We start from the raw sequence: 15664 nt of genomic DNA on the forward strand, positions 1-15664 counted from the left end.
ATGCAGATTTGTATGTTTAAAGCTAGTTTTCTTTCATTTATTAGATTGAATCAGAGACATCTGCTGCAAGTGAAAAGTCAGACATGTCACTGAAAGCAATAGAACTGTTGAAGATAAGACTGGAAGCTTTAAGAAAAAAATACATTGAAAATGACATCAAAGTTAAACAAGCTGAAGATGCTGCACAACGTGCTAGTGAGACTGCTTTAGTTGCGGAAACGGTTTGTACTCAATTTGTATTCTCAATAAAAATGTATAACCAGTATAGAAATCATTTGAAAAATTCCCTTTAACAGATATTGAAATTCTGTGCTTTCTGGTCTTTAATAAAATCTAATAATCTGATATACTTACCCTAGACATCCTCTTCTTTATTGTTTAACATTATGAATTCCTTAAAGTTTGGAAATAACCAAATGAGATAAAGCTGTTTTATACTCTTGCTTCTTTTGAAGGAAAACGTTTTATTTTGTTAATTTATTTATAATATTGTATATGTTTGTATGTAGATATAATATTTTATGTACTATGTTTGAGGAACCTCAGTATGAATATAGACAGACTGTGAAATGCAATCTAGCCAGCCTGGAAGTTGCTATGTTTGGAATTATAAAATATAAGGCCAACATTTGTACCTTATTTGTTAGTTAAAAATTGCATTTCTATTACAAATTTACTATACCTGGTCTCCTTATCAACATTCTTAGATTATCTTGTTAATAGGATTATCTTGTTAAAAGTTCAATATGATGTGTTTCTACAACAAAAACAAATTGGAAAATTGACTGCTATAATCCAATACTTTAAGGCAGTGGGCACTTTGCTGTTTTCACAATAAATGGGTTACCTGAAACCTGTGGTTATTAATCCCCTAACGACGAAGTCAAAGGGGACTTTAGGTTTGCACTCCGTCCATCTGTCTGTCCATCCGTCAGTCCGGCAAATCAGTTTTCCGCACTTTTGAAGATATTGATTTGATAATTTGTATATAGTTTTATCATGACAAGTTACAGACCAAGTTCAGATTTTGTTCCGGTCTGATGATTTTGTGCAGAGTTATGGTCCTTGGACTTCACTCCAATAATCAGTTTTCCTCACTTATTTTCGTCACTTGAAGATATTGATTTGATGATTGGTATATAGTTTTATCATGACAAGTTCCAGATCAAGTTTGAATTTCCGTTCTGATGATTTTGTGCAGAGCTATGGTCTTTGGTCTTAGAAAATTCACTTAAATAATAAGTTTTCCACACTTTTTATCGTCATGCTTGAAGATATTGACTTGATATTTGTTATATAGTTTACACCATGACAAGTTATAGATCAAGTTAGCATATTGTTCCAGTACAATGAATTTTTAACCAGTAGGGGACTATGTATTGCCATGCAATACTCTCAGAATGCTTGTTACACTGCAGTTATAGATTTTCTTATTGTAATGTCTTAATATAGAAGAAGAGAATGCTGTTTACAATGCTTGGGAAATGATAACAAAAATTATATTAAAGATATTTGTTTATTTGATGTTTTTGTTTTCAGAGAGCTAATGAACTAGAAATGGACTACAGTCCAACTGCATCACAGCTAGATTCTCGTTATAACCTTACAAAGGCAGCCAGAGCTAAGGCACAAGATCTAAAGGTTAGAGCTGACAGATTGGCAGGGGAGACAACTAATAAGTTAGACAAACTCAGAAGTAAGTCAATTGTTTTAATGTATGGTTTATCATCATCTTTAAGTAAATCAATTTTTTTTAATGCATGGTTTATCATCATCTTTTTATAAGCTCACCTAGCCAGTGAGCTTTTCTCATCACTTGGTGTCCGTAATCTGTTGAACGTAGTTGTTGCCGTCCATTTACTTTTGCAAAAATCTTCTCCTCTGAAACCACTGGACCAAATTTAACCAAACTTAGCCACAATCATTATCCGGGTATCTAGTTTAAAATATGTGTCTGATAACCCTCAACCCCTTTCTACCAAGATTGCCAACATGGCTTAATATAGAACATAGGAGTGAAATGCAAGTTTTGTTTATCTTGAAAACTGCTATGAATAGAGAAAATCTGACAAGGGCAGAATTGTTGAGAATGTTGAGATCTACCTGCTGTCTGTTTATGTCAAAACTGTCAGACCACTTCTTGTAGGAGTTATAGCCCTTAAATTTCAAATTTTATCAATTTTTGTCTTTTTATTTTGAAAACAATAATAAATACAGAGAAATTTTAATTCGAAAAAAGGATTGCAAGTGCTATTATTGTATGTAAGGGAATGTTTTTACATATGTATAATTTTTTTATATCTATTTTTAGAAATGCAAGAAGATTTCAACAAAAATGAAATGACTTTAAATCAATTAGCTGATAACATAGATGAATTAAACAGAAATATGACTATTTATCTGCAAGTCATAACAAAGAAATCCAGGGAGTATTATAAATGTAAAACATAGTTGCCATACATATTTAGTGGTAATAAAGTTTTAAAAGGGCTGTAACGAATTGACAGATCTGCATATTTGTTTTACAAATATGATAACTTATTGCATGTACGGTTGTATTTAAAGCTTTCCTGATATTATATATAAATGTAGTAGGTTAGATATACATGTGAATCAGATTATCTATCCAGGTTGTATTTCATGGTTATTAATCTCATGTATATTAGATTCATATACTCATTATTATACAAATGTGCCAATATTTTTCTCAAACTGTGTTACATGATTATATTTCAGTAAAGATAATTGAACAATTTTATAATATGGTGCTGACATTATTGTTTTTGTTTTCATTTTTCAGAGTTTGAGACTCTGATATTTTTGTGATAATATTTGCTTTAAGTCTACAAATCCCCATAAAAATTAAAACACAGTATTCCTGGTCACAGTACAAACGTTAGAAATACTGCTTTTGCTTACTTTTGATAAAAAGGACTGAAAAGAGATCCAAAATGACTTGAAATTAAATTAGATTTTGACCACATTATCCCTCTGAAAATAATAATCTATGAAAATTCTGTCTCAGAATTGTAATGACATTTTAGCAGAATTATCTTTGATAAATCTTATACAAAATTGAATAATTGTCATACAGTTTCTATATAAATGATGTTATTTTAATGTCAAACTTATGCACTCAGACTTAAATTTTTTTTAATTTTGTAATCAGTTTGGAGCTTTTTCTCAATAGTAACTGTGACCAGTATGGTATGGTCATAAAGTGAGACTGGTGTTCCCAGATTCTTACATTTTTTCCGCTTTGTGCTTTTATAGAAAACCTTTGTTTTGTATTAACAAATTTGACTCATTATTAATGTATATATTATAAGGGAGCCCTATTGGCTCAACTACCTGAACCAAAACTATTGTTTTAATTTTGTTCTTAATTTTTATGGACTTTCTGTTTTATTTTGAATTCCATTTACAGTGCCATTGTCAATTATTGATATATTACTTGGCGTCCATCATCCATTAACTTTATTAATTCTATTAAAACAGGGCAAAATTTACGCAAAACTTTGTAGGATAAATGTTATGGAGATATTTCTTAGATTAACAAATTACTTATGCCATTACTGAACCAAACTTGGCTACAGTCAAAGAAAATATAATTTCCAACTGCACATTTTGCTGTTACACAACCTACTAATATCAAATGTTGGATGTTTTTATTTTTTTGTAGTCCCCATTATTGAATTAGTATCATAGTGAATGTTAAAGGTTCTTTGGGACCTCTAGTTGTGATTTTATTGTATTTCTTTATAAATAACCATTTAAGTAAATATACATGTAAATATGTTTATGTAGAGATGCTTTTATAAAATACATATGTATTTACATTTATGTGGATTTGTAATAGTTTTATGTGTTGTTTTTATATGTCTGTCTGAATTTTAGATTTTTGTTTGTAAAAGTTTCTGTCTTCATGTGTACTTCAGTAAAAAATTATAATTCATATCAATCGATCCTAACAATATAATATAGAAGAGTTTCACATCATTTTTTAAAAATGCTGTAACAGTTTATCTTGTTTCAATAATATTATTGCTGATGCAGTTTATTTTAAAGGTTGCATTTTCATTTAAGTATACAATATTTTTGATATTTATGCTACAATGTAATTTATAATCATTTATTGACCCACCAACAAGTCAAAACTAAGAAATCCAGATAATTTTAACTTCACATCTAAATAACATTCTTATGTTCACTTTTGGCTAGAAATACAAATTTCCAGACTAGACCAATTGTTGAAAAGATTGCCAATTGTGATCGTTACCATTTGGTATCTGTCCTCTATTAACATAACCCTTGAACTTATTGAAACCAAAAATAGCAGGAATGGTGCTTGCAAATCCAAAATAAGAATTTGAAATGGGTAATTCTAAATTTTGATTTGGTAAAAATTGATACAAGCAAAAATTCTGCAGAATTATATAACCACTTCATAAGAAACTGGTAGAAATGCTCATTTAGAGTTGTTACTATGGTGATGACCCGCTCAAGTGCAGATGTTGATATTAAGCACATTTTGAAACAAATCTTGGTAGTACTGACTTAAAAAGATAACGAGAAAAAAAACTGTGTCAAGTATAAATATTGTTATTTTGTCCTGTTCTGCTATTAAATTTTAATCAATTATCTTTAAAAAAGCTCAAACTACTATGCACAAATAGTGTGTGAATTTAACAATCAGTCCAGTTATCGAGAGCAAACAGAGTTTTGTCATAGCATTAGATCCTTTCATTTTTTTTATTTTGCTGATCTTGTTATTGAAGGTTCTGAAATTTAACTCAGTTGTTTCCACTCAAAAAAGGTGTACAACTCATGTTGTGTCATTTGTTTTTCCATTGGTTAAGCTAAATCCAGAATCAGTTTTACTGTCAGATTCTAACTGACAGTTTCATAATCAAATTCAAATTCACTTATGGTTCTGGTTCTTCTTTTTTTTGTTACCTTCAATTGATTTATATATTAAGGTTACACATACTTTTATTTTTGAACAGTGTGTAAAATGAGCTTTAATCAAAATCTTCCCAAGAAAAATTATAAATCTCCTTGACACTTGATTCATTTGAAGTTCTGTTTGTAGATTAACATGGTACTGCTTCATGACAATCATGTGTGTTATTTTCTGTGATTTAGTAACAATGCCTTCTACGAGAATAAAAAATGCTTAAAGAATACAAAACTTATTTCAGTCAATACTTGACCATTTTGTAGTATAAATATATTGCATTGTCTTGGATATTTAATGTTTTATGTTCACAATAGATATATTTGACGACATATAAATATTTCTGAAACTTTGAATTCACTGATTGATGTATGAAATTACGCTAGACTAAAGACAAATAAAATGAATGTCATATGTGCCTTTGTAATTTACTATTGTCAAGGTTTGATAAGCTTCATTGTTTTTTTACTATACCATTTTAAAATAGTAGTTATAAAACCAAAGATAATTATGCAATTGTTTTATCGACTTTGATATATTTACAAGCATATTTTATATTAAGTGATCAAAGTAAATAGTGAGTTTTATGTAATTTTATAGCAGTTTTTGAAGTAGAAAACAAATCTTCCATTTTAAGAAATAATAAACCCTATGCAGTTTCCTATTTCTTCTTTTTGTATCTTGCCCAGCCCAAAGAGTCCAGGGTGAGCTGTTACCATCATTTAGCATCTGTTGTCTTGATTCAGGGGCGTAGCTGCCGTTAGGCACTTTAGGCACGTGTCTACACATAATTTTTTCACAAATATTTTTATGCCCCGCTGTAGCAGAGTGGCATTAAGTTTTACCCTTGTCCATCTGTACATACGAACGTACATACATACGTATGTACGTCCCAAAATTGGTTTCCATTCTCGGACTTTAGTTTGCCTCAACCAAATGTTATGAAACTTATACACAATGCTTATTACCACAAAACACAGATCAAGTTTGAATTTTGGTGGCGTCACTTTTACCGTTCTAGAGTTATGCCCCTTTACAAATGGAAAAATTGCTGAATTTATAGTTTCCGTTTTCTAACTATAGTTTGCCTCAACCAAATGTTATGAAACTTATACACAATGCTTATTACCACAAAACACAGATCAAGATTGAATTTTGGTGGCGTCACTTTTACCGTTCTAGAGTTATGCCCCTTTACAAATGGAAAAATTGCTGAATTTATAGTTTCCGTTTTCTTACTATAGTTTGCCTCAACCAAATGTTATGAAACTTATACACAATGCTTATTACCACAAAACACAGATCAAGATTGAATTTTGGTGGCGTCACTTTTACCGTTTTAGAGTTATGCCCCTTTACAAATGGAAAAATTGCTGAATTTTTAGTTTAAGTTCTCTAATTTTAGTTTGCCGCAACCAAATGTTATGAAACTTATACACAATGCTTATTACCACAAAACACAGATCAAGTTTGAATTTTGGTGGCGTCACTTTAACCGTTCTAGAGTTATGCCCCTTTATAAATGGAAAAAATGCAAAAATTTTATTTTCTTCTACATGTAAATATCAAGTAATTTTCAAAATTGAAGTATCTTCCTTTGTCCATGATTTTAGTTGAATCAACCACAATCAATGCTTTACACAATGCACAGATCAAGTTGAATTTGGTTAGTGTCACTTTAACCATTATTAAGTTATGCCCCTTTATAAATCGAAAAATTGCAAAATTTTTCACTTTAACCATTATTAAGTTATGCCCCTTTATAAATCGAAAGATTGCAAAATTTTTAGTTTCCATTCTGTAACTTAAGTTTGCCCCAACCAAACATTATGAAACCTATACACAATATTACCACAAAACTAAGATCAAGTACAAATTTTTGGTTTCCGTTTTCTAACTTTAGTTTGCCTCAACCAAATGTTATGAAACTTATATACACAATGCTTATTACTACATAATACAGATTAAGTACGAAATTTGGTGGCGACACTTTTACCATTCTTGAGTTATGTCCCTTTATAAACATAAAAATTGCTGAATTTTTCGTTCCCGTTCTCTAACTTTAGTTTGTCTCAACCGAATATTATAAAATAGTTATCAAAGGTACCAGGATTATAATTTAATACGCCAGACGCATGTTTCGTCTACATAAGACTCATCAGTGACGCTCAGATCAAAATAGTTATAAAGCCAAACAAGTACAAAGTTGAAGAGCATTGAGGACCCAAAATTCCAAAATGTTGTGCCAAATACGCTAAGGTAATCTATTGTAAACAGGAAATTTATATATATGACCATATAATTGATATTCATGTCAAAATGGTAGCTCCCTTATATATCGACCTCTCCTTTAATTCAAAGAACTACATTTTGTTCGATGATTTAAAGTTGAATCTTTTTGAGTGATCATAAAAAACAATATAATTGAATTACAACAAGCATAACTTGAGGTCTGGCTCATATCATCGTGTACATCTTTTTCTTTAAATTGATACTGATGAAGAAATATCAACTAGGATATAATAACTAGAGGCTCTCAAGAGCATGTGTCACTCACCTGATTCTACTTTGGTTTTGGAAATCATGTAAAAATAGATTAAAATCATAACAGATACCCTAATAATGAGTGAGGCCAAATTTGGTTTAATATTGGTCCTGTAATTTAATAAAAAATCCTGGTGGCCATCTTAAACAGTAAATCGGCAACAAAGTAGCAACACTTAATCAGCACCTCATAAGAAACATTTATGCCATGTTTTGGTTTCATTCCATTCAGTTCACCTCTAGAAGAAGCATTTGTATGTATTTCCCATAGGGTCTTATGTTAAAGGAAGTCCCCCCATTGGCGGCCACCATGGATGAAGGATCAGCTTCAAAGTAACAAAACTTAGTCAGCACCTCATAAGGAACATTCATGCCATGTTTGGTTTCAATCCATTCAGTATGTGGTTCTCTAAAAGAAGACATTTGTATGTATTGTCCATAGGGTCCTTTGTTTAACATTGTCCCCATCTGGCAGCCATCATGGATGAAGGATCAGCTTCAAAGTAACAACACTTGGTCAGCACCTCAAAAGGAACATGCATGCCATGTTTGGTTTCATTACATTCAATGGTTCTCTAAAAGAAAACATTTGTACGTATTTCTCATAGGGTCCTATGTTAAACTAAGTCCTCCGCTGACGGCCATCTTAGATTATAGATCGGCTTCATAGTAACAACACTTGGTCAGCACCTCATAAGGAACATTCATGCCATGTTTGGTTTCATTGCATTCAGTGGTTCTCTAAAAGAAGACATTTGTATGTATTTCCCATAGGGTCCTATGTTAAACTAAGTCCCCCGCTGGCTGCCATCTTGGATTATGGATCAGCTTCAAAGTAACAACACTTGGTCAGCACCTCATAAGGAACATTCTTGCCATGTTTGGTTTCATTCCATTCAGTGGTTCTCTAAAAGAAGACGTTTGTATGTATTTCCCATAGGGTCCCATGTTAAACTAAGTCCCCCGCTGGCGGCCATCTTGGATTATGGATCGGCTTCAAAGTAACAACACTCCGTCAGCACCTCATAAGGAACATTCATACCATGTTTGGTTTGATTCCATTCAGTGGTTCTCTAAAAGAAGACATTTGTATGTATTTCCCATAGGGTCCTATGTTAAACTAAGTCCCCCGCTGGCGGCCATCTTGGATTATGGATCGGCTTCAAAGTAACAACACTCGGTCAACACCTCATGAGAAACATTCATGCCATGTTTGGTTTCATTCCATTCAGTGGTTCTCTAAAAGAAGACATTTGTATGTATTTCCCATAGGGTCCTATGTTAAACTAAGTCCCCCGTTGGCGGCCATCTTGGATGATGGATCCGCTACAAAGTAACAACACTTGGTCAGCACCTCATAAGGAACATTCATGCCATGTTTGGTTTCATTCCATTCAGTGGTTCTCTAGAAGAAGTTCAAAATGTAAAAAGTTAACGCCGACGAAGGACGACGACGGACGCCAAGTGATGAGAAAAGCTCACTTGGCCCTTCGGGCCAGGTGAGCTAAAAATGTGATAATTGCAGTTTTCTTTAAGCCAACTTATTAGTAAGTAGCATAACATCTACCCCTGACTATGACTGCAAGAATATATGACGGATCCACAACTTACATGTAGTCCCCAACTGATATAAGCAGAAGTTGATTAACTATTTAGTTAAATATGCACAGTTTAATATCAAAGCATATTCTTAAGCAGAAGTTGATTAACTATTAGAGTATGCTTTGATTTTAAACCGTTAATATCAAACTAAAAAGCTTCCTGTACTGTTTTTTTCCAAAGTTTTCAAGCTAAGTTCAGTGAATATTGGACTTATGTTTCAAAAGTTATAACACAGTAACCAAATGCCTGTCCCAATTTCAGTCTAGCAAGTGGTGTGTTGTGACTTTAAAAATAGCACATTTAAAATCAGTAGAGGTTTTTTCACTCCATAGGGCATAAGCACGCCAAATGCGGTAAAAGGTCAACAAATGGTTCAGAGAAAGCTATTTAAGGGCCATAATTTCCTGTTGCATTGATTAAAGAATTGACAACAAAATCTGAAGTTAACAAAAAATCAATGTTATTTTAGTAGTCTCTACTCGATTTCTGTGCCAACATGATCTTTCAGCGGCTTATCTGTACTACCTGTAGAATCAAGAAGAAGATTTGTTGCTAAATGTTTAATAATTTGTACATATCTCTACTGTCTTAAAGTATCTATTGAAAATTAAATTCGTATTTTCATTAAATTTATGGATGTAATAAGGGGTACAAGGTTGCGGAATAGATATATTAAAATTATTTAAAAAAAACATAAGTCTATTGCCTAAGATTATGTCTGTTGTTAAGGAGAAAAGTGCATTGTCATATCAAGTTACAGAAAATATATAATTAATTTGTAAGGACTTGGAAAGAATATAAACTTATTTTCAGATACAATGCAAAAAAATCTTGTAATTATTTTCTGGGCAATATAATTATATTGCAATTGTCCCCTTTTGTTGTTGCCTAGCAACCTTCCCTTTGGAATGAAGACATGGAAAACTGAGTGTAGGGTGCAAATTAAACAAAAATAAATAGATTCAGAAAAAGCTGGTAAACTTCTCATGATACTCATCTGATTATTTCTGTATCAAAAAATTATCTGTACTTAGTTTCTTAAAATTGAACTTTGTTACTAAGGAATACATGTGTTGCTAAGCAACCATTTTATTTCAGACTGTTCGTTTATTATCCCAATGTATGCTCAGAGTCGATTTAACAATACAAGATTCATATTTGAATAAATTTGGGAATTCTGTGTTCCATAAAATATTTCATTGAGAATTGAGCTAAAAAATTGTTAAAATCTGATTTTTTGTAGGACCACACATTTAAATGTTTGAATGCTTATCCAATTTTATTCTACTTGTTTGTACCTGAACTATCAAGAATACAATAAGGGGCAATAAATTTGCTATCCAGATATTAAGATAAAGGCAATTAAATGTTACACGAGTATTAAATTTTCAAAATTCAAAAATCCACTATTTCGGGTTGCCATAGCAACGCTTCAAAAACATCTAATTGCTCAATATTTTGCAAATTATATCAAGGCAATATTTCCTCTTTACTGTAATTTTAGAGTTAATAAATTACTTTTATACAGTATTGATTTCCTGCTTAACTTTGGAAAATGTGTATTTTACCATGTTTTTCGGTGGTATTTTGACAAGTATCTCATAAAATGAAATTTGTTGCCATGGAAACTAGTGGATTAAAAAAAAATATATACCATTTTTATCTTTTTTTTATGTTACATTTCATGCAACACATCATTAAACAACAATTTTATGAACAATATTTTTTTGACATTCCATGCAAAGCTCAGTTCTTGCTGGCATGGTCTCTTCAACACTAGGGTTGTGAGATTGACAGGTGTCAGGTGCGTTCCACTCCTGTCTTAGTTGACTATAGCCTGGAATCCCGGCCCGATCTAGCTGCGCTATACTGACAAGATTAGCCAGGACCCCGGGCTAAGTTTATTAGGATTGCCAGTTTTACAACAGAAGGTCAGTGGTTCTCTCCGGTTTCCCCCACCAATAACACTGGCTTCCATGATATAGCCAGGAAAGCTGAAAGTGGCACTAAACACAATCATTGTTCAAAGAAAATCCTGAACACATGACTTTGAAGTCACCTTGAGACTACTTGAAATAAAAAAGTTTATTATTACACCAAAAGAGTTTTGATTATTTGATATTAACAAGGGTCATGTATTAGTATTAATTGTTTAATTGTTCTCGTCTTGAACATGCATGAAATACTTGGCACTGAACCAAACAAAAATTAATCTTGTTACTGAATAATTCAAAGTATGGGGATGATATTGATCCACCCAATTGAACTTGAAATAAAGGTATCACAGATACACAGTGTAGATACTATTCTGTACGCTATCCGGAAGTCGCGATTTTCGAAGCGAGAACTTTTTGGATCACATTTTAAATTTGATGGATATACTGAATTAAACGGTAAGTTGATCATCTGTACATTGCTTAATGATTAATTCAGCTGACATCGATATTCTCAAATGGTTTAGAATTAAATTCAGCACATTCATTATTCGTATCTTTGCCTTAATCAAGAGATTTTCAAGTGCATCTCTAAGGAAAATCAGTCGGTGAACCTAAAAACAATCTTTTTACCCTCTTAGTGTACAAATTAACGTAAAAACCAGACGTAATTAACTAAATGAAGTATATTTCAAGTGGTGGTAAAAGTTTCAACCAGATCTTTGAAGCCAGAAATAAGAAAATTACATTTGTTTGAATTTCTCACTGTACGATCAGTCTCAGGCTCGCTTGTATATTTTGAAACTGTATGATCAGTCTTTATTTCACTGTATTCTAGTGGTGATTTCAAAGTTATTTACGATACATTAGAAGGTGGCATTTTTCTAAATAACACAAATATATTTCAATAAATTCACATCCTGAAAACTTATGAAACATGTTTTAGCTTGATGGGGTGTACTCGACTTACTACATTAAGTATAAGGATGTTTAAAATGTTGCTAAAATAAGAGGAAGGTTTGTTGTATATATAACTTTCAGAAATGTCCTCCGTTATACTTAAATTGTACAAACACACAGATTTAATTGTTATATAAAAATGCATGTATTTACACACATTCGAGGCCGTACTGTAGCCTATAATTGATCACAGTTCCTTCACTTTGTTTTGGATGTAGAGCTGTCTCTTTGACACTCAATTGTACACCACTTTGTAAAGCGGGGGTTTATAGTGATAATGAAGTCCGTCTTTCCGTTGGACCGGTACAATATGTTTCGTCGGTTTTGTAAGTGCATCTCCTCATAAACCACTTAATATACATTGTGTGTCCCAGCCATTTTTAAATGGAGAGGGGGTCCAATCCAGGAGAAAAGGGATTCCAAATATATGTTCCCATACAAATGCCGTCTACAAAAATAATCAGAAATATATTTGTATTGTCTGATGAAAGAAATTACACGTTATAGTTCTCTGGACAGTTCATAATATCACATAGACACGTAAATACCTTCAAATTGCCGTTGTTTCTTTTTTAAAATCACGACTGGTCATACAGTCAAAAAATCTGAAATCGCTTCTAGAATACAGTCAGTTCTAGACTGATCGTACAGTAATTTATTTTGGGATCCTCAAGGAAAACATATTTTTTTATGGGAAATACGAATATTCTACTTAAATAGGAAAAGAATATTGAAACAGTATATATTTAACTGTAAACTGATGCAAATATTTGCATTAAAAGATTATTTGCTTTGTACTACGAGAGCAAAATTGTCCATCGATTTCACTTTTTCTATCAAGTTGGTGTGATGCACACGTATATTTTATATTCTTATGCATGTTTTTGTTACAGTTACTCATATTTATGATGCTATACATACCTTGAAGATGTTCAAAGCACTTTATAGATATAGGAGTAAACAAATGATGAGAAAAGTCACCGTAGGCAAAACCGTCCTGTTAGCCAGTTGGAAATCATCGCTTCGAAAATCGCGACTTCCAGATAGCGTACAGAATAGTATCTACACTGTGAGATACAATTAAGTCTTCTTCCTATTTTGAGCAACATCTACAAATAGCCATTAGATCTAAGAGTCAGTTGATTACTAAACTAACTACAAAAAAATCTTTTTGCATACTACAAGCTTTTCGTTTTTATGTTGCAACACACCAGCAGCAACTGCACAAGTTGATTCTACCATGGAAGTAGTATATTATTTCACTTCCATAATTCTACATTCCAGGGCTTATGTGTCCTACAACAATTTCGTTAATAGAGTGTGCTGCTCTTCATAGCAAAGCTGAAGTCAGTTTTAAGGACACCATCATTATTTGGTTGGCCATTATAGAATATCAGTCACTGATAACAACGAATATGTTCCTATTCATAGCCAATGCTGGTCTCCTTGTCCTCAATTGTGACATCCCCAAATACAACTTATTCCTGGATTTGCTCTTGCTATTTATAGGAGCATAACGAATGCCACTAGGATTGGGGTTAAATCTTTTTTACATCTAGTTTTCTGAACTGTTGTCTTTATCATTGTTTTTCTTTTAGCCATGGTATTGTGTGCCTGTTTTTCTTCTACTTATAGTTTTTTGGTATATTCTCATGTAATCACTAAAACTTAACATCTGATCACTGAACCATGAAATGATATTAAGATCAGGTGAACCGTGTCTAATTGTCAAAAACTATGAGACAAGTATACTGTTAGCAACACACCATCATTTTTATACGATCACGTTGTCGTTGTCGGCGTCAGCGTTGTCCGAAGACATTTGGTTTCCGGACAATAACTTAAGTGTATGGATCTCTATGAAATTTAACCAAAAGGTTCAATACCACAAAAGGAAGGTTGGGATTGTTTTTGGGGTGATGGTCCCAACCGTTTAGGAATAAGGGACCAAATCAAGCATTTTTCTAGTTTCAGGACAATAACTTGTGTATAAGTATTTTGATTGCTCTGAAATTGTACCACAAGGTTCAATACCACAAGCATAATTCATTTTGGGGGTAATTGTCCAAACCGTTCAGGAATTAGGGGCCAATAAGGGTCTAAAACAAGCATTTTTCTAGTTTTCAGACAATAACTTGTGTTTAAGTGTATGGATGTATCTTAATTTGTACCACATTTAACAAAAAGAAAATTTCTTCAAAATTAATTTTTTTGAAAGAGGGGGTAAATTTTTTTTGGGGGGGGGGGGGGAGGTGGGCAATTTTTTTTCCTCAAAAGAAAATTCTCGACAAATTTTTTTTTTTGGAGAGGGTTTAAAAAAAAATTTGTTTTGGGGGTGGGGTTCAATTTTTTTTTCAAGATTTAAGAAATTGTCAATTTTCCAAAGAAAAAATTGAGGGTCACAATTTATTTTGCTAATTCTTTGTATATAGTCAGAAAACAGATTTACTAAGTATTGCGCAACAGCACAGTGTATTGCACAACACAACAGCAAGAAATCTTCAATTGAATATAAATTCAAATCATACAACCAATTTCAAGTTCTTTGTCTACATTTATTGTCAGAAACCTACAATGTGTCAAATATTTAATTACAATCTAAATTCAGACTTGTATCAAGCTTGAATATTGTGTCCATTTTTGCCCCAACTGTTCAGCGTTGGACCTCTGCGGTCGTATCCAGCTGCGCTCGGCAAAGCAGTTTATGGACAATTACACCCACCTGAGAATTGGTAATTCCTGCTTCTCCACTAAACATGTTGAATAAAGTAGTAAGAAAAAAGCTGATCTGCTTTCTGTCTTGATGACAGGTCTACTACAAACTGTTACTTTGTGAACTAGCCCGTTACAAATCCATCTCAGCCTGATGGTCTAGTACAAAGCAGGGTCCATATTCATATGAATATCCCATCAATATGTTCTTGTCCTGATATGTATGTTATATTTGCCACTGGACATACATCACCAATCCATCCATTCATCCTACTCCTTACTCCGTTGGTTATCTTGTGTTCGCTCGAATGCAAAAGGTCAATGGTTGAAACCCGGCAAGGTAAAACCAAAGACTGTAAAATCGGTATTTGCTTCTTTTCCACTAAGCATACCTCATTAAGGAGTAATAGCGAAGACTGGTCAGCTAGAAATCAGAATAATGTGTCTGGGTAGGATGACATGTCTTCCTGCAGATTATAACCTTATGAACTAGCACATTAAAAATACGGCTAAGCATGTTGGTCTAGTTCAAAGCAGAGTTCATATTCATACACACTTTCATTTTCTCGTCCTGAATATGGATTTAAATTGCCAGTGGACATTACCAGCCGTCCATCCATCAATCCTATTCCTTTCTAATCAACCTTTTGTCTGAACAAAAAATTGTACACTAGATTTTCATTGTGTTTATTATTATTTGAATTAATCCATTCATGTGATGACCAAACTAAGGAAATATATAACTTACTGCTGCTTGCAGTTAAGTCACCTGTGAGACATACCATCAGACAGGAATAATTGTCAAAATAGTCATGAAACAGTTATAATAAAGCAAAAGACTCCTCTACATACTCAGATTAACATGAATTCATTCAGTCTAATTATGTATGGCTATTTCAATTTTAAGAAAAGAGTATATTTGCAATGACTTTACTTTTTTAAGTTTGTCACTTCT

At 32.6% G+C, this 15664-nt stretch overlaps 1 protein-coding gene across 1 annotated transcript in view; it reads left to right on the top strand.

Moving 5' to 3' along the window:
• The window catches only part of LOC127701576 (laminin subunit beta-1-like), a 119284-nt gene extending 113663 nt beyond the window's left edge, over positions 1-5621 (top strand). The window contains exons 29-31 of the mRNA XM_052205543.1: positions 45-221; positions 1540-1696; positions 2312-5621. Of these exons, the coding sequence (XP_052061503.1) occupies positions 45-221; positions 1540-1696; positions 2312-2451 (474 nt within the window). The 3' untranslated portion in view covers positions 2452-5621. The remainder of the gene's footprint in view (positions 1-44; positions 222-1539; positions 1697-2311) is intronic.
• Positions 5622-15664: the final 10043 nt, after the last annotated feature.

Source organism: Mytilus californianus, unplaced genomic scaffold, assembly GCF_021869535.1.
Source record: "Mytilus californianus isolate M0D057914Y unplaced genomic scaffold, xbMytCali1.0.p SCAF_1, whole genome shotgun sequence".
Classification (NCBI taxonomy): domain Eukaryota; kingdom Metazoa; phylum Mollusca; class Bivalvia; order Mytilida; family Mytilidae; genus Mytilus; species Mytilus californianus.